Consider the following 19,809-nt stretch of genomic DNA (forward strand, 5'->3'; position numbering starts at 1 on the left):
AGATGGGAAGTCTATTTATTTATTTATTTATTTATTTATTTATTTATTTATTTATTTATTTATTTATCATCTCCGACGGGATTGTCCCAGTCATCCAACCAGACCATCTAAGGGCTTGCCTACATAGGAAGTTATACTGGTATAAGGAAAAGAACGAATTTAAGCTGCTATAGTTATATTGGTATAACTCCTCACAAAGGACACTCTCTTATTCTGGTACAAGAGTGTCTTTTTCTGGTTTATCTCATGTCACTTTGGTAGCAGTTTAAACTATAAAACTGCTGTAGTGAGGTTTTATGTTTTTGTTTGTTCTCTAAGCAATGCATTAAGTATTCCTTTTGGGGAAGGTGAAATTCTCTGGATGAAATCCTGGCCCAAGTGAAGTCAATGGAACTAAGATTTCAACCAGAGAATTTCACCTACAGTCACAGAAAGGGATGCTTAATGTTTCACTTATAGAAAAACAAATAAACAAACCCAAGAACCAAAACCTCATGAGTAAAGCTTTACACTGGCCATTGGATTTAAGGCCTTGCATTTAAACACAATATAACTTTCTTTCCTGAACTACGTAATACTGTATTTTATATTTATTTAATTTAAACAATAGATAATTAATTATTTATTTTAGTATGAAACAAAAGTACAGGAAAACCAAGTGAATGTGGAAATACTGAGAATTCCTTGTTTGGACAAGGATGAGCCTAACTCACCTGCCTGGAACTGTAGATTCAGCATTGTAAAAGGAAATGAAGATGATCGTTTTGCTATTACAACAGATGGAAGAACAAATGAAGGGGTATTATGTGTTGTTAAGGTAAGCAAAGATGAAAACATCAGCCAAAAGTCTGGGTTTTTGTTTTGTTTGTTAAAAAACAAATCTAGTTTTCACTTTTTTGTTGTAGCTATAAATTCTGGTTAGTTAATAACACTTAATTATCGTTTGGATTTTGGCTCTGCTTCCTTCCCAAATTGAACAAACAAATTCACCTGATACTTCTCTTGGGTAGAATTTTTCTGGAAAATCTGTAGCAAATTGGACAACATGTTTAGTGAGATTTGATAAAATGTTTAGGTGTATTTCCCTTTTTTGAGTTTTCCTAATGTTTTTTGGAGAGGGAGTGGAGTAATTCATTTTAATTCTTTAATAGCTAGGCCAAAATTCCACATTTTGCTTAATCTAGTTTTGACAAGGAATGGTGCCTTTCACTAATTGAAACAGGACTACATCAACATGAAGTTGGGTACCTTTTTTCGTTCACACCTGCAGAGTCTACGTGGAGCAGTTAGAGCACAGTACTTGTGAGTGCCCTGCAATTAACATCCCGCCCCCAACCCCTATAGTCCAGATTGTGGTGTCATGTAGACAAGCCTGTAAAATATACATTGAGACTAAGTACCAAAAGAATGCATAATACTAATGTATAGGTTTGCAGGTTCACATCCAGTTTTCTTAAGTGCTGATTTTTCTTCCATTTAAGTCAATGGGGGCTAGCTCAGGTTCTTAAGAGGTCCTCCTTTAAAAGATCATATAGTTGAATGGATTAAGTGAGCGCTTAAAACCAGGCAGTCCTGAGTTCTTATACTATCTCTGCCAATGACTACCCTTAATAACAACACTTCGGTCTTATCTAGCATAGTTCTTTACAAATGTTTCACTACAGTTCATAAAATTACTGTGAAGGAAGGAAATATTATCCTCCCGTATTTTACAAATGGGAAACAGAAGCTTACGGAGTTTAAGTAACCCATTCAAAGCAGTCACTTAATATTTGTTTCCTAACTATCTGTAATTTGGAGTGTGTAGGTAAATGATTCTTGCCTTTCTACCTATCTGTGGCTGTACACACCTTAGTTCCTGTATATGCTTAGGTCTGTAAAATAATCTCTATAGGTATTATTTTACAGATAGGCAATACGAGACAAAGGGGGATCACAATTTCTCCCAGGCAAGACCCTTAACCTCTCTGTCTCTCCGTACTTGGAAAATGCAAATCTCTTATTACGTGCAGATAAGTATGGATATGGCTAGCTTTCTGCTTAAAATATTGACACTTTTTTTTTTTTTTTTTTTAAGAAAAACACAGCACCCTGCTATGACCAAAGTGCACCAACTCACCTGAAATTTCTCAAACTAGTAGACTGTTACCTTCTACTCGCTGGCCCACACATGATAACATTTCTAACAATTCTGCTACAGCTAGTGAGGATTCTGTTTTAGCTTAAGAGTTAACACTATGCTTTTCCCCATAATGTCCATACTTGCTGTATGGAACATGGCTTCATCATATTTGTCCTCTTAAATAGGAGAATTTTTATATTGGAAAGTGTAAGGTAATCAAAGCATTTCAAGAATGTGTTGTTTTTTTAAATCAGTGTTTATCAATATTTCTGCATGTGTAAAAGCAACCTGATATCTCTATTAGTGTTTATAAATGGGAGGCTTACAAGGTGAGAAATCCGCCATTAAGGACAGTCTAGATGCCATGTACAAAAAAAAAAAAAAAGAAAACTTTGTCATGCCAGCTGCACTATAGGTTCAGAGGTTCTTTCTGTTGTTGAATTCTCACTAAGCACCTATATGCATTTCTAATAGGAAAGGATTCTTGACTTACGGCAACAGACAGGAAAGGCAGCAAGTATTCTAGGAAGAAAGTCAGGGCATCTCTACGCTTCAGCGGCGCAGCTATGATGCGGCAGCTATGCCACCATAGCATAGATGCTTCGTACATCAATGAAAGGTGTTTTTCTACCAATGTAGGTAATCCACCCCTTCAAGAGGCTAGGTCGATGAAAGAATTCTTGGGTCAACCTATACACAGCACTTGGTGCAAAATTGTCCACAGCCCTGAGTGGTATAGCTAGGGCAATCTAATTGTTAAGTGTAGACTGACCAGGCCTCAGTTACAGAAATAAACATACTTAGTTTTTAACGTAGCCCTTGAGGTGGAGAGGAGAAGCCCACTAGGGAGTTACAAATATAACCTTGTTTTTTGGTGCTGCTTATGCCATGCTAGGGATGCCACTTCTTTTTCTTAAATAAGCTGGTACTTAGCACTTCCTGGAAATCAAGCTCTTTTAAGGTTTCTCAGGTGGGACACCCAAGAATTGAGCACCCAAAAAAATTAGTCCTTTTCTAAAATCATGACCATGTATGACTTGGTCTCTTTTTATTATTAAAAACTGTGATGAGAAAATTTATAGCAGGTTTTGGTGAATTTTAATAGACCTAAATTTGTTTTACAGGGATTGGACTACGAAACTGCCAATCTGAGGATACTTGAGATTACTGTAGCTAATGAGATACCTTATGCAGTAGTACCATATTCAAGTGCACTTCCCCAGAGCATCTGTGCTGTTAGAGTTATCGTACTAGATGATGATGAGGGACCAGTATTCAAACCTTGTTTGTTACCTATAAAAATTGACGGATGCGGGTCAATTGGAACAGTGGTTGGCAAATACGTAGCAGAGGATCCAGAAACAGGAAATAGTGAAGGCATAAGGTATAAATAATTTTATTATACTAGTTTATTAAATGTACCACATTTTGGGGGATATGGGGAGATAAGCATTGTACAATTATTTTTTTTTAAACATTTTTATTTTTACTAGCTATCGGATAGAACCTGGCCAATGCACCTGGATTACCATTGATGAAAAGTCAGGCGAGCTCAGAACTACTACACTTTTTGACAAAGATATGGCAGTCAGGCAGTGCAATATTACAGTCCTTGCAATAGACCGAAGTGAGTACAAATGTTATGTGTATAATCTATTTGGTGTATAAATGAATCACACACAAATATTCACGGAACTGTGTCTCATTAAACTATTTTTCTCTTAACCTGCAGTTGATTGTAATGGAGACAGGCTTTTTACCATTGCATTTTTTTGGGAGCGGTAATTCCCATCCCCCAATAGGAGGAAAAGAATAACAGTTGTTCACAGGGACTGGGAGTAGCTGTTCTAGTTTGAGCAACTGCATACAGTTTTCAGGGCCAGATTTTCAAAAGAATTCATCACTCACAACTGGGGCCAGATTTCCACAAGAGCTCAATTCTCATTTAAAATGCTTTGATATTTATTTTGAAATATATTAAATCTGATACTTTCATTGGTGAACACTTTTTTTTTCTTTTGATTTTTATTTCCTTCCCTATTCCCAAATAACCCTCCTCCCCACCAATCCCCTTGATGGTACAACAGAGAGCCATGAGGTTGGCTGGAGGGGGCGGGGTGGAATCAGGATGTCATTCTGTAAATACAAAATCCCTGTAAAGTTTATTTTTAATCTTCTTCTGTTTGATCCCTTGCAGTCTAACTGGGAAGCGCTTAAATTAAGAGCACTTTTAAGAGTAATTTTGCTTTACTTTTTTTTTTTTCTCCCCTATAATATATTTTCTCTCTTCTCCAGTACCCTATTTAAGGCTAGATTCTGCAACATTTCTCACAATAAGTAGTACTTACTCAGATTGAGTAATCCCAGGTAAAATAGGGACTACTAGACAGGTAAGTACTACTCATCATGCTTAAGGGTTGCTGAATCAGGTTTTTACTCTAAAACTGATTTTGGTGTTGAAAATTAACATTAAATTAAAAGATTACGTTCTCTATTTCTGATTACACATTTTATGTGTACTCATCTGTATCCTTTTGTTGTTCTAGGAACAGACATCATTGAGATAAGCTTATGAAGTACCCTTTTTGTTTCCCAAATGCTTAGTGTAGCTAATAGTCTCAAGGTAAATTTGGGCTGCAATCACTAAAGTCTTAAATATTTTGGTGTGACAGTGTGAGTACTATTAGAGGCATTACAACATGCATTTCATATTGAAAGCAAAAATGCATTGGACACAGTGGCAGGATCTAGCCCTTATCTGTTAAAACCTGAATGGGAATAAATTTAAAGTTCTTCAAATTACTTTGTAAGCAGAACCTGTACTTAAAAAGTTTAACTAACTTTGATACAATTGGAATACTCAAATTTTACAATTTAAGATGCTAACTGCAAATGCAGTATATAACAGTGAACAGATATATCTATAAAAGGAAGCAGTAAGAAATAATTTGACTTCAGCATTCTGCATATGCAAGTCCTAATCATTTCTCTGGAGGTTACTAGATAACTTCAGGTATTGACAGTGGGTCAGTTCAGATAAGAGGAGGATTTACTGGTGTTGGTGACTGTTGTCATAGGTCTGTTGTGTGGTGATGTGGCATTGCTGCATCCCATCACCGAAAGATGATGCAAGGGAAAGAGTAGGGACAATAGAAGAATTGTATGTGAAAGGAATTCACGTTCCCAAGCAGGACCATAGCCAGCCAAACAAAGCGTGTGCACATCAGCATGTGGAACTGTTGACCCCTGCATCCTGGTGCACCGCTCTCCCACTTTCGTAAACACCATCGTTTAGGTTTGATCAGGATGGAGAATCTGTAATGATGTAAAAACAGATATTGGAGACTGGGGACAAAGGCAGAATTCTTCCCTACATGATTTAGAAATACGCTGTGGAATAGCTTGCATTTTTAAAGATCTCATGACCATTCGAGACAGGGATTTATCATACAATCTATTATGAATGATTTCTCTGTCTTTCTTCCCTAAAGTGGAGATAAAGCTCCCAGTTGTAGGTCTCCCTGCTCCTTGCAGCTTTGTTTTTGAAAAGGTGGGTGTGGGGGAAGCAAGAGGCAGATTTTTCTTTAGAGGAACTGAGTAAGAGAGTACCAATTTGAACACCTTTTCCCCTCCTATCAGATGCTGCTATACCTGCTCCCAGAAATGCTGGGTCTCCTCCCCTCTGCCCCAGCTACCCAGAAAGGCATCAGCTTCTGATTTCATTTCACAGTCCTCTGGCTATTGAGCCCTCACATCAGCAGCCAAGGGAAAATCAGTGCTCCTGTAAGATAAAGTCCCCTCTGCTTTTACTTTTAAATCCTGGGTACTAGCTTGGATTAGATGCAACCACAGAGTTTTAAAACTTGGAGAGCATTAAAAGTTAAACAGCACTGAAATTATTATTTCTGTCTCCTAGGTGGTAAAACAGGTACTGGAACAGTGTTGGCTACTGTAGATGATTGCAACGGACAATATCCCACCTTGACTCCACAAAACTTTATAATGTGCAGAGACCAAAAACCAGTTTGTATTACTGCAGTCACTCCTAATGACTCTCCCTATTCTGCACCTTTCAGATTTGATATTTCTGAAAGGAGTATGGGTTCAGGATGGCAAACAACACAACATGATGGTATGCAATATTGTGTATTATTTTTAAAAACAAGAATATTAATAGTATTAATTGCCAGATTTATTGTATCTTTTCAGTAAGCAGATTTGTGCTACTTTTTTTGTACTTTTGACATACTTAAAATAAGTATTTGGAGATTAATCATACCATACCAGAGTCACAGAAAGCATGCAAACCCTCAGACAGGAAGTAGCAAAACAAGAAAGAAACTAGAATGATCAAATAGAAAGGTATTTTTTTTAACCTAAAAGATATCTGTCAGAAAATGGAAGTCCAAGCAATAAAAAGGAATGATGCAGGCAAAAAGTATGCAAGTTAGGAGGGCTAAAAGTAATTTTGAAGAGCAAATAGCCAAAAACAAATAGGAAGATTTTTAAATATAAGCAAGAAAACTGTAAGAGGTGGGTCTGTTGGATTACAACAGAGTAAAGGGGACATTTAAGGGAGAATAAGGACATGGCAGAAATGCTACATTTCTTGGCATCGCTCTTCACCAAATGAGGAAGTTAGGGAACCACCTACTCCAAACGAGGGCCAGATTCAAGTTTCCTTTGTAACCCCCTAAACAGAACTCTCTATACAGTCCAGCATTGCCCCTGATTTGCAGCCAAGTGCTGCCCTCCTGCACAGCCCCCATCTGAGGGTACCTGGAATAGAAAAGAGATGGAGAGGAGCTCCAGAGAGCTCTGTGCTCCAGCTATTCTGGCTTTGGAGTAGCCCATTTGCAACAGTGGGGAAACACCTGTAAGTTACAGCAGATACAGGAGCTGCTCTAACTACTCTGAGAGCCACGCTGGCACCTTAATCAACCCAGAAATAGGAAGGTGCAAAGGTGGATGGTGTCTTTTGCACAGCACAGAATCTGAATCCCACTCTTTACAGATAATAAAGATGAGATTAAAGTGTCAAAAGAGGAGGTGATGGAATAAACTGAAACACAATAACAAAAGTCACCAGAAACTGATGGTGTTTAAGAATGACAGGGCCAAGCTGGTAACACAAATATACACTATCTCTTTAAAATGAATGATTATGCTGGAGGATTAGAAGGTATAGCATGTTATACTAGAACTAGTCAAAAACAGATGGAAAAAATTGCAGACCAGTGTTTTGCCCTGATTATTTCCTGTATTTCAACATCTGTAAGATCCAGCCTTTCCCCTCTCTCTCACTCTCTCTCTCCCCAGACATCTATAATTCTTATTCAGGACCTCACCACATTCTTTCTTAACTACTACAACCTGCTCCTCTCCAGTCTTCACAAATGACACATTGCCCTACTTGTATGCATTCAAAATGCTGTCCCAGTGATCATTTTCCTAGTTTGTTGTTTCAGCCATTCCACCTTCTTCCCCTTTTCTCATCTCTCTCCTCCAGTGAGTCAGACACAAAAATTGTCTTCACTTAAGACCTTTTACTTTAGACCTTTCCGGTCTATCTCACCCTACCTATAAATCTTATTCATTTATTGAGATGTCTTTTTCTGCCTCCATTCTCCCAGTAAGGAAGGGTTGTCCATTTTTGTCAGATTTTCCAACAAACACATTTGTGGATTTGGAATTGAGAAACTTAACAGTAACAAGTCACTGGGACCAGATGGCATTCACCTAAGAGCTCTGAAAGAACTCAAATGTGAAATTGCGGAACTATTAACTATGGTTTGTAACCTGTCCTTTAAATCAGCCACTGTACCCAGTGACTGGAAGGTAGCTAATGTAAAGCCAGTATTTAAGAAGATCTCTAGAGGTGATCCTGGCAATTACAGACCAGTAACGTCAGTACTGGGCAAATTAGTTGAAACAATAGTAAAGAATAAAATTGTCAGACGTATAGAAGAACATAACATGTTGTGCAAAAGTCAACATGGTTTCTGTAAAGGGAGATCATGTTTTACTAATCATAGAATATCAGGGTTGGAAGGGATCTCAGGAGGTCATCTAGTCCAACCCCCTGCTCAAAGCAGGACCAGTCCCCAATTTTTGCCCCAGATCCCTAAATGGCCCCCCTCAAGGATTGACCTCACAACCCTGGCCAATGCTCAAACCACTGAGCTATCCCTCCCATCTAATCTATTAAAGTTCTTTGAGGGGATCAACAAACCTGTGGACAAGGGGGATCCAGTGGACATAGTGTACATAGATTTCCAAGTCCATCACCAAAGGCTCTTACGTAAATTAAGTTGTCATGGGATAAGAGGGAAGATCCTTTCATGGATTGAGAACTGGTTAAAAGACGGAACAAAAGATAGGAATAAATGGTAAATTTTCAGAATGGAGAGGGGTAACTAGTGGTGTTTCCCAAGGGTCAGTCCTAGGACCAATCCTATTCAGCCTATTCATAAATGATCTGGAGAAAGGGGTAAACAGTGAGGTGGCAAAGTTTGCAGATGATACTAAACTGCTCAAGATAGTTAAGACCAAAGCAGACTGTGAAGAACTTCAAAAAGATCTCTCAAAACTAAGTGATTGGGCAACAAAATGGCAAATGAATTTTAATGTGGATAAATGTAAAGTAATGCACATTTGGAAAAAATAACCCCAGCTATACATACAATATGATGGGGGGCTAACTTAGCTACAACTAATCCGGAGAAAGATCTTGGAGTCATCGTGGATCATTCTCTGAAGACGTCCATGCAGTGTGCAGCGGCAGTCAAAAAAGCAAACGGGATGTTAGGAATCATTTAAAAAAAAAAAAGATAGAGAATAAGACGGAGAATATCTTATTGCCCTTATATAAATTCATGGTACGCCCGCCTCTTTAATACTGTGTACAGATATGGTCCCCTCATCTCAAAAAAGATATACTGGCATTACAAAAGGTTCAGAAAAGGGCAACTAAAATGGTTAGGGGTTTGGAACGGGTCCCATTTGAGGAGAGATTAAAGAGGCTAGGACTTCTCAGCTTGGAAAAGAGGAGACTAAGGGGAGATATGATAGAGGTATATAAAATCATAAGTGGTGTGGAGAAGGTGAATCAGGAAAAGTTATTTACTTGTTCCCATAATATAAGAACTAAGGGCCACCAAATGAAATTAATGGGTAGCAGGTTTAAAACAAATGAAAGGAAGTTCTTCTTCACTCAGTGCACAGACAACCTGTGGAACTCCTTGCCTGAGGAGGTTGTGAAGGCTAGGACCATAACGGGGTTTAAAAGAGAACTGGATAAATTCATGGAGGTTAAGTCCCATTAATGACTATTAGCCAGAATGGGTAAGAAATGGTGTCCCTAGCCTCTGTTTCTCAGAGGGTGGAGATGGATGGCAGGAGAGAGATCACTAGATCATTACCTGTTAGGTTCGCTCCCTCTGGGGCACCTGACATTGTCCAGTGTCGGTAAACAGGATTCTGGGCTGGATGGACCTTTGGTTTGACCCAGTATGGCCATTCTTATGTTCTTTCTCCCGTGCCTACAAGGAGCTCCCCGTAAACATTCTCAAAGCCATTTCACGTTTCCTCCTTCAAACTCTCCTGTACCATGATAACTACAAAAATTTGACTGTAGTTAGGCATGCCTTTTGTTGCTGTTCCCAGTCATCGCATTGTTATCTTGAGGGGCATCAAATTTAAAACTAACAACTTTGTATTGTGTATCTATTTCTTTTTAACATGTGAAACTCGCTGCCACAAGGTATTAATGAGACCAAGAGCTTGGAGGGATTAAAAAGTGATTTAGAAATTTATATTTAAAAAAAAAAATCCAGAGTTTCATTAGACAAACCTAAATATTTTAGAAGGGATATACATTTTTATGTCTCAGGGTAAACCCAGCCAGTAACTGATGGGAATTAGGAAGAAACTTCTCTAGTTGGCATCTTCCTCGTTGTTGTGCAATATTGGTTTCTTGTATCTTGCTGTAAGGCATGCAAGACATCTTTCTGTAAGACCACTCATTACCAGAAAAAAGATACTGAACTAGGACAGCTCATCTGATTGATTATGGCAGTTCCCATATTAAGGAATGGAGGAAGAATTAATTAGCTTCTGTTTCTTTAATAGAAAAAGACAACAGAATGTCCCTTCATCAGGAGCATAGACTGGCATCTTCACTGTGGAAACAAATATTTTAAATCAGTAAAACTGAAAACAGTAACAAAACCTACCAAAGTTTTATACTAGGGACCTTCAGAAGAGGACAATTCAGCTCACTTTTCATTTCGTGTTCTTAATCATCAAAAAAGTATACTTAGAGAAGGCGTGTAAATCTTAGAAATATTTTTTTGTTGTGATAAAACTTAACTGTATGGTACAGCACAGAATAACTGCTTTCCTATCCAGTAACTGAAAGCTAGAAAATTAAGCTCCAATCCTGCAGTGGGGTTTCTGTGGGCAGACCCTTACCCCTGTACAGTGTCTCACCTACTTCATTTAATACACTAGTGGCTTCAGCGGGACTTTATGTATTTAGGTGATATAGTCCACCCACATGGATTCCTTTGCAGGGCTGGAGCCTTTAGAAATTTCCTTTGCATCAGTTACAAAGAAAAGGTAACAACTGATTAACAGTCAACATTAGATTTGTTTTGTCTTTTTTGCAGCTAAATCTATATATCTTTTACCAAGGAGTGATATTCCATTTGGAATATATACAATTCCTATCCGTGTGACGGATAATGCAGGAAGACAAGGAACAAGTATGGTTACAGTTAACTATTGTGATTGTATTACTCCAAGTGATTGTGGTGTTCCCCGACAAGTTTCATCAACTATTACTCTTGGTGTATGGGCCATCCTTGCAATGATTCTGGGATCACTATTACTGCTATGTAAGTATGTTGGTACTTTTATATGAAATGCAAAATATTATCTTTTTAAAATTAGATACTAGTCTGTTTCAAAATTGATACTGCCTCTTCTATTAATATTCTTACTATGGTGACGCAGGCTATGTGTCTGAGCAACTTCCAGAACTGTGTTAAATGACGTGACTAATATTTGTCACTTCTGGTTCTTTTCTTTTCTCTCCTTTCCTCGGGGGAGAGTTGATGTCGGGATTTTGTATAGTTACTTTTACAATTTTAATTGTCAAGCAATTAAAAAAAATTAATCACAATTAATCACGCTGTTAATAGAATATCATTTAAATATTTTTGGATGTTTTTCTGTTTTCAAATATATTGATTTAATTACAAAACAGGATACAAAGTGTACAGTGCTCACTTTATATTTTTTATTACAAATATTTGCACTGTAAAAAAAACAAAAGAAATAGTATTTTTCAATTCCCTCATTACAAGTACTGTAGTGCACTCTCTGTTTATCATGAAAGTTGAACTTGTGGGAGATAATGCTGCCTTCTTCTTGTTTACAATGTCACGTGAAAGTCAGAAAAGGCATTCGCATAGCACGGTTGTAGCCAGCATTGCAAGATATTTACGTGCCAGATGCACTAAAGATTCATATGTCCCTTCTTCATATGTCCGAGGAAATGCGTCTATGCTTATCACAGGTTCTACTTGATAACAATCCAAAGCAGTGCAGACCGGCGCATGTTCATTTTCATCATCTGAGTCAGATGCCACCAGCAGATGGTTGATTTTCCTTTTTGGTGGTTTGGGTTCTGTAGTTTCCTCATCAGAGTGTTGCTCTTTTAAGACTTCTGAGACCATGCTCCACACCTTGTTCCTCTCAGATTTTGGAAGGCACTTCAGATTCTTAAACCTTGGATCGAGTGCTGTAGCTATTTTTAGAAATTTCACATTGGTAACTTCTTTGAGTTTTATGAAATCTGAAGTGAAAGTGTTCTTAAAACGAACAAAATGTGCTGGGTCATCATCCAAGACTGCTATAACATGAAATATATGGCAGAATGCTGGTAAAACAGAGCAGGAGACATACAGTTCTCCCCCCAGGAGTTCAGTCACAAATTTAATTAACACATTACTTTTTTAACTAGTGTCATCAGGATGAAAGCATGTTCTCTGGAATGGTGGCCGAAGCATGAAGGGGCATACAAATGGTTAGCATATGTGGCATGTAAATACCTTGCAGTGCTGGTTACAAATGTGTCATGGAGATGCCTGTTCTCACTTTGTAAATAAGAAGTGGACAGCATTATCTCCTGCAAACAAACTTGTTTGTCTTAGCAATTGGCTGAACAAGAAGTAGTAGCGCGTGGACTTGTAGGATCTAAAATTTTACTTCATTTTGTTTTTGAGTGTAGTTATGTAACACACAAATCTACATTTGTAAGCTGCACTTTCATCATAGAGAATGCACTACAGGACTTGTATGAGGTGAATCGAAAAGTACTTTTTCTTTTAGCGTTTTTACAGTGCAAACATTTGTAATAAAAATAATTGAGAACTGTACACTCTGTATACTGTGTAATTGAAAGCAATATATTTGAAAATGTAGAAAAACATCCACAAATATTTAATAAATTTCAATTGGTATTCTATTGTTTAACAGTGTGATTGAAGCTGTGATTAATCGTGATTAATTTTTGAGTTAATTGTGTGAATTAAGCGCGATTATTCGACAGCCCTAGTTTTTGCACACGAGTATTTAGAGGTTTCAAATTTGCCAGTCACTAATCGCACTAAGTATTTTATTTCCAGACACAAATCCTAGTACTTTATCAATACGGGACTGTGCACATATTCCTCTGACATGTACAAAAATCCAGTACCTTATACTCAAGTTTTTTTTTCATTTTATTTTCCCTTATGTAGTAATCCTGATTACACTTTGTGGCTGTTATGGCACGGGGGCAGTGAGTAAACATGTGACTGATGATTTAGCTAATCAGAACTTAATTATATCAAACACAGAAGCACCAGGAGAAGAGGTGATGGTGAGTTGTGTGTTTTGTTTATTTATCTGTAGGAACATCTAATGAAGATATTGTAGTTAATACAGTATGACATGGAGACCCTTTGCAAATTTATGAATCAGTGAGTAAGTGAAATAATAAAAAGCTAGGATAATGCATTCGTAAATGTATTGTTCATTTGAAAAGCATGGTTTAATTTTTTAAATAGAGGGATGGGTTAAATAGGAAAAGGAGCAGGGGGCTCAACTCTTGATGAGCGGGTGTAGTAGCTGGAGACCCGGAGAGGCTGCGAGGACATGGACAGAAGAGTCTCATAACTAGAACGCACTCTTCTCCATAACCTGGAATTAAATCCAGAAATCCTGAGTCCTTACACAGTCCCCTGCTGTAAGCAAGTACATGAGAAATGCACTGGCAAATTCTCTCTTTCCCACTTGCGGTGGCTGGTCCATACAGGGGATAATGGCGTGTAACTGCTATCAGTTACTCTGTTAGCTCAGATGGTTAAAAGAAACATTAAAGTTGTAAAATCAAGCACTCAAGTTTGGAAATGCCAGAATTGCAAGGGGAACATTCATTTGGCAAAATGGCAGTCACTAAACACCTGAAACGTCTTAAAGCTGGGCTCATGCTGCTGTAGCAGCACGGCTACCACCATGGGAACACCTAGGAGCTGCCAAAGCAGCTGTGCCATTGGAGATAGGAAAAAGAGTCAAGTCTCATCCCTGACCTGACACTGTTTCAGTAATCTGCAAGACCCCCACTTTCCAGGAGGGAGGTGGGGAGAGAGGAGAAGAAAAACCTGAGCAGGTTCATCTTTCCCCCTCCAAAAAATCAAAAACAAACCCTAAACTGCCATGGCTCAGCCTAGTTCCCCTTCTTGGGACAAAATGCAGGGAAGAGCTCCCCAAACTGATTGTGTGAGTGGAGGGATGAGGTGGAAGGGAGGTGAGAACTGAGCCAGGACTCTCCACACCCAGCCACCCTCAGACTCAGTCTGTCCCCCCCTCTGACAGCCTTCTGCTGCTACCTAATGTTGCTCAAGTAATATCAGTCCATGCTGAAGGCTCTGGATTCAAATCATAATCATGCATTATTAGGGTGTATGGGGAGGTGTTACAGTAGCAGTTTTTTCCTATTAAAAATTTAATGACACTAAAAAGGTTAAAATGTTACTTAGGTTTCAAAAAGTTAGGAAATGTCAGATTTATGATTGCCTGTGTAACTTTAAATTGGCATCCTTGTGCCTAGGCATTGCAAAAGTCTTTAATTATGTGATCATATACAATTTTTTCTACAGGACTCCAGCCTCATTCAGTACAAAGACTGAAATGCCCAAGGGAACAGAATGAAGGTTGCACAAGCAACTATAAATTTGGCTTTGCAAGTTTTTAGTGCTTGACTTTACAACCTAAATAACATTATTTTATTTATGTATATTTTATAGCATACTAGCAAATGATCTATAATATGAAAGTATCTGAGTGCTTTTTGCTTCCCAAAGTAATCCTTGTAAGAGGCTCTCTAAACTATGTGCATATAAAGGCCATCAACTGCCCATGATTTATGCACAAACTTCTTTTAGACATCAGTGAGAGTGCTCAGCCTGGATTCAGTACAATACTGTATGCACACACAATGAGACATTTCAGTTTAAGCACTGACCATTTCCAAGTCTTGTATCCTTTTGAAGTGATATGTCCAAAAGCAAAGGTGATAAAGAAAAGGAAATATTTCTTTGTTAGAAAAATTTATACCTGAAGTAATTTTGGTAAAATTTCCCCCCCCCACCACCACTATTATCTTTGCTTTTAGGATCCAAATATAATTCCTCTACAAGCTGCAACTGTAAATTCTTGTGATCAAGGGGTTGGCATGGGCACAATAGGACATGAAGTAAAAACTGGGGGACAGAGTTTTGAAATGTCCAAAGGAGGACATCAGACCTTGGAATCAGTCAGGGGATATGGACAGTCCACGATGGAACAAGGCAGATACTCATACTCAGAATGGCAGAATTTCATGCATTCTCGTCTAGGTGAAGTAAGTATTTTAATATTTGTCTCCGGTATTCTACTGTTTGAAATTACAACTGTTCCCATTCCTCCCTCTCCCCTCCCCCTGATGATTGTTAGACCACTCTTTTTGAGCAAAACGAAGACAATCGTTTAACTATCTCCAATTACCTCCAAAGAGAAACGCACCAAAATAGTTTTTAAGCAGAACTATTATTGTCCATTTAGAATGTGACTGCTGTGTGTATGTGCACAGATGTACTTGCTTTTGGTCTAACTGTCCATTGTACTGATTTTATCTAAATGCTTCCAAGTGATAAAATTTAAGGCCTGATGTACGTGCTAGTTGTGGTGCACGTATTGCTGTGCAACATTAGAAAATGTATATACACCATGAACTGAAAACCCAAGTTTTATGTATAGGGCCCTACCAGTTTCCCGGGTGTGAAAAAGTGTCACGGACACTGAAATAAGCCCTTCCCTGTGACTCTGATCTTTTCATGCTACTGGGAGTGCCCGGACTTGTCCATCCCCTGCACGGCTGCTCAGGGAAGGGGGAAATGAGATCAGACCCACCTCCTGGGTACCTTTTTGGGTTGGGACCCCCATGGTTACAACACCGTGAAATTTCAGATGTAAACATCCGAAAACATAAAATTGACCAATTTTAAAATTCTCTGGCTGTGAAATTGATCAAAATGGACTGTGAATTTGGTAGGGCCATATTTGTGTAAATCATGCTTTTAATCTTGTTTTCAAATGGATTTAATTGTTTAACAGGTTTCTTCACATTTTATTGTGTGTGATCACTAGAAAATGATTTTTGTTAAATACTTATTTTATAGTATGAATGATATAGACCAATCATGTGCATTTTTTGTATGTAGGAACCCATTAGAGGACACACTCTGATTAAAAATTAAACAATGAAAGGTAAATCAAAAATTATTTTTATGCCATATGTTTAGGATAACAGTTTAAGAAAACTAATAGTATGTTTTTTCTTTTTATGCAGAAGGTGTATATGTGCAGACAGGATGAAGAAAATAAGCGTTCTGAAGACTATGTCCTTCCATATAACTATGAAGGAAGAGGATCATTGGCTGGTTCTGTAGGCTGCTGCAGTGATCAGCAAGAAGAGGAGATGCTTGAGTTTTTAGATCAACTGGAACCCAAGTTTAGGACACTAGCAGAAACATGTGTAAAGAGATAAATGTGCCTGTCAGAGTACTGAAATCTGTAAATAAATGGTATTGTCGTCGTGCTTCTCAGAGGATAGATATTTTTAAACTTGAATGTAGCCGATTCTGTGTTGTTGTTGTTGTGGTTTTTTGTTTTTTGGTTTTTTTTTTTTTTTTTTTCCTTCCTTCTTGCTAAGGGAAGTGGCTTACAAAATATATTTAGGGTTGTTATAAGGATGTAAATCCTGCATTAATTCTGTAGTATATAATAGATTTTTGATCTGTACTCATTACCTATGCTTTAAAGTTTATATCTTAGGTGTTTCTTTTAAAATGATGTGAATATAATAATATTGCATTTTACTTAGCATTATATTTTCTATTGTGTTTACTTTTAATACAAGACTTGGTGTATTCCTTATTTTAAGTATTAACCTTCACATTTTTCTTTTATTTGGCTTGAGAGGTGGAAAGCTTTATTTCATTCATCCTTTTTCTTAGGAAAAAATAGTATATATCAAAATAACTAGTTTTAATGTCTTAGCTGTACAAATTGAGATCCAAGACTTCAATTTTACAAGTAAAATTTCAGACTAAGATGCTAGAGGATTACATTGTAAGAAATTTTGTTGGATGGAAAACAAAACGAAAAACCAGTATGTACTGTATATATGTAACAATATTCAAAAATATATTTCCTCCTATTGGACTAGTGCCCACCAAATGTACTATCCCAAGGGATGTAGATAAGTATTGTATATAAGCATTTAAGTAATATGCTTGGAGATCATGAATTCAGCATATAGGGATAACTATTGTAATGCAAATGAAGTACAATAGACCTCATATCTTGAACTCCAAGAGTATTACTTATCGTCTTGTTCTAGATATAATTTGTTCCTCAGCTGTTTGTAAGCTTCAGTATAACCACATCAGAGATGGTGAATATCGCTTAAAGTTTTATACAATATGGCTACTCATGCCAACTGTAAAATTCAGGTTAGGTATGTGTCACTGGAGAAAAAAGGACCCCAAAGCAAAGGAGGCAGTGACAACTTTATTTTTAATCATATTATGGAATCAGTCATTTCTTTCTGTGAGCAGAACTGACAAAAAATATAGCATAAAACTGGACACAGATGGCACTGATAAATTTTTCTTTAAAAAAAAAAATTCAAGTATGATGCCCACTGTTATGGACAGTAAATATCCTACTATTTATTAATATGAGGAGTTTACAACTATAGACCCATTAGGAAAATGAACAAATATATTGCACAAGCATAATTAAAATACTTTAACACTGTATATAAGATTGTGACCTCATGATTGTGATAGTAAGATATAAACCACCAGTTCCTGAATTCAGTAAGTCTTCAGCTGGTTAATTTTTGCTATCCTGGGTAAATTATTCATCTTTGCTGTGCTCCCAAGATTCTTTTGTGCATTAAATAAGTTTCCCTTGTATTATTTAAAAAAAAAAAAGAGAAACTTAAGGTTTTTTGGTTTTTTTTTCTAATGCTGCTTTTAGGAGTTGCTCTGTAAAAACGTGCCTTAGGATGGAAATTGTTTTTTACCTGTATTATGATTTTTTTTTTTTAAACAAGTTATCCATGACACAGGGTCATGTTGCTCTGAGTCTGTGTGGAGATCTGCCATTGATGACAATGAGAATTCCACACATGAATACAAGTCGGTGCAAAACCCTAATTGTCTAAAGAACTGCAAAAGGTAGATACAAAGCTTTACACTTTAAGTAATATTTTATCTATCAGACTGTAAGTAGACTTCAGAATATTTTTAATAAGACCTAATTGTGGTGGTCTTCACAAGGATGAAAATGTTAAAGGTATTCTAGATTATCAGTAGTCTGTCAGTGGAGCTGAATTTACACTGAGCAATGTCTGCTGCCAACACTAAAGGCAAGACCATTACTGACATCAAAGATTTTAATAAGATCAAAGGTATTCTGAACTAATCTTGTTACAGAAAAAGTAAATCCTGATGGCATTGCTACTCACCCACACCAGTGAGTTTCTTTGTATATTAAGGGCCAGGTCCTCAGCCAGTATAAATTTGCATATCTCTATTGATGCAAATGAAGCTATGCTGACTTCACACCAACTGAAGATGGGGCCCTAAGGGACTTAGTATTAGCCTTTCTGTTTTCATATACAGTATCTTCAATGTTAGGTGTAGATATTTTAAGATGACTTGATTTCCTCCTCCCTTTAGAATCTTTTTTTTAGCTATAAGAAAGCCTTTGACTCATGAGGGTCCATGGTAAATGTAACCACAAACAAAAAAACTCAGCCCACCAGTCTTTTTTATAAACACTGGATATAAAAAGTAAAATTCCAGAACTGTTTTCATTATTCAAGAAGACACTAGAACAGTACTGTTTAAAAATCAGGGGCCAAAAATATTCATCCTTGGTGTGACTTAATTGAGTGTACTGGAGCCAAAAGCATGTTACCAATCTAATTTACATTCACCATTTATCCTGTTTGATTATTTTGTACATTTTACTCAGCTTGGACAATTCAATTAAAATGAGTCAGTTTCACTTGTACATTGCTGCATGCATTGCTTGAATAGCAGGTGAATGTTTAAATCCAAATAAACCATTTTTAATCGACATTACTATTCATTTTTGTCACTACCAAGCCTAAACGTGGTGCCATAGCTACCTAGTAGTGTTCCCGTTATATTTGGTAACCTTATGCTAAAAAAGGTAATAGCCTACACTAGGAAAATAATTTTAAAATTAGATTGTCTAATCTAATTTGAGAATTTGTATAAACCGTAAGATTTATAAATCTTAAAACATTTAACTATAAAAAAAATTGCACTAAGCACACGTTATTTGAAAATTTATACTTCACTGATTGTTACTGTCTTGGATGACTTGTTCTCTCCAACTAGGTAATTTCAAAAACTGTCTAGTTGTGTAAACATCATCTTGTTTAATGTCATTTTTTTAAAAAATTGTACAACAGTGAGTAATAAAATGGATTTTTGGAACATAAAAAGACTGCAAAAGTAGTTCATTTCTTGTATACTAGAAAAAGAATAGATGTAGACCTGAAGTTGCTATAGATTTTAAGCCTTGTCCACACTCTGAACTAAAGACAGTGTTGCTAGAACCTTTTCCGTAACCACTGTGTCCAAGTGATATTTTTCCTGCTGAGATCTGCTCTAGGCAAACAATGCTATTTACTATTCCCCAGGATATTCTGTGCTAGATGTTTTTTCTTTTTTATAATTGTGACACATCAATTTCTTTTTATATTTATCAATTTAATTTTTCACAGTTGTGGGAAATTATTTAATGACAGTAGATGTTGAGATTCAAAAAGTTAAAGCTTTGTAACTGTTCAAACACAAATTGTCAACATCATGTAAACATACACAGTCAACAGACTTAAAGGTCTCAAGCAACATTTTTCTTAATTCTGTGAATTTTGATGATTATCTATGGAAATATTTTTTAATCAGTTGTATGTATGGGTAAATTGACATTTACGGATAATCTAATCCTTCCAAGCATCTATAGCATAGATTGTGCTAGCCTGTAACATGATT

At 36.9% G+C, this 19,809-nt stretch overlaps 1 protein-coding gene across 2 annotated transcripts in view; it reads left to right on the top strand.

The window, feature by feature from the left end:
- DSC1 (desmocollin 1) overlaps positions 1 to 19,256 on the top strand; it is a 42,599-nt gene extending 23,343 nt beyond the window's left edge. Inside the window, exons 9-17 of one of the 2 annotated variants that reach the window (XM_038391886.2) lie at positions 632 to 817; positions 3,247 to 3,506; positions 3,616 to 3,749; positions 6,039 to 6,254; positions 10,792 to 11,019; positions 12,928 to 13,049; positions 14,844 to 15,071; positions 15,931 to 15,976; positions 16,059 to 16,197. In XM_038391886.2, the coding sequence (XP_038247814.1) occupies positions 632 to 817; positions 3,247 to 3,506; positions 3,616 to 3,749; positions 6,039 to 6,254; positions 10,792 to 11,019; positions 12,928 to 13,049; positions 14,844 to 15,071; positions 15,931 to 15,966 (1,410 nt within the window). In that variant the 3' untranslated portion in view covers positions 15,967 to 15,976; positions 16,059 to 16,197. Of the gene's footprint in view, positions 1 to 631; positions 818 to 3,246; positions 3,507 to 3,615; positions 3,750 to 6,038; positions 6,255 to 10,791; positions 11,020 to 12,927; positions 13,050 to 14,843; positions 15,072 to 15,930; positions 15,977 to 16,058 lie in introns of both variants that reach the window. The other variant, XM_038391884.2, reaches the window with a different exon arrangement.
- Positions 19,257 to 19,809: the final 553 nt, after the last annotated feature.

The sequence above is a fragment of the Dermochelys coriacea genome, chromosome 2 (genome assembly GCF_009764565.3).
Source record: "Dermochelys coriacea isolate rDerCor1 chromosome 2, rDerCor1.pri.v4, whole genome shotgun sequence".
Classification (NCBI taxonomy): domain Eukaryota; kingdom Metazoa; phylum Chordata; order Testudines; family Dermochelyidae; genus Dermochelys; species Dermochelys coriacea.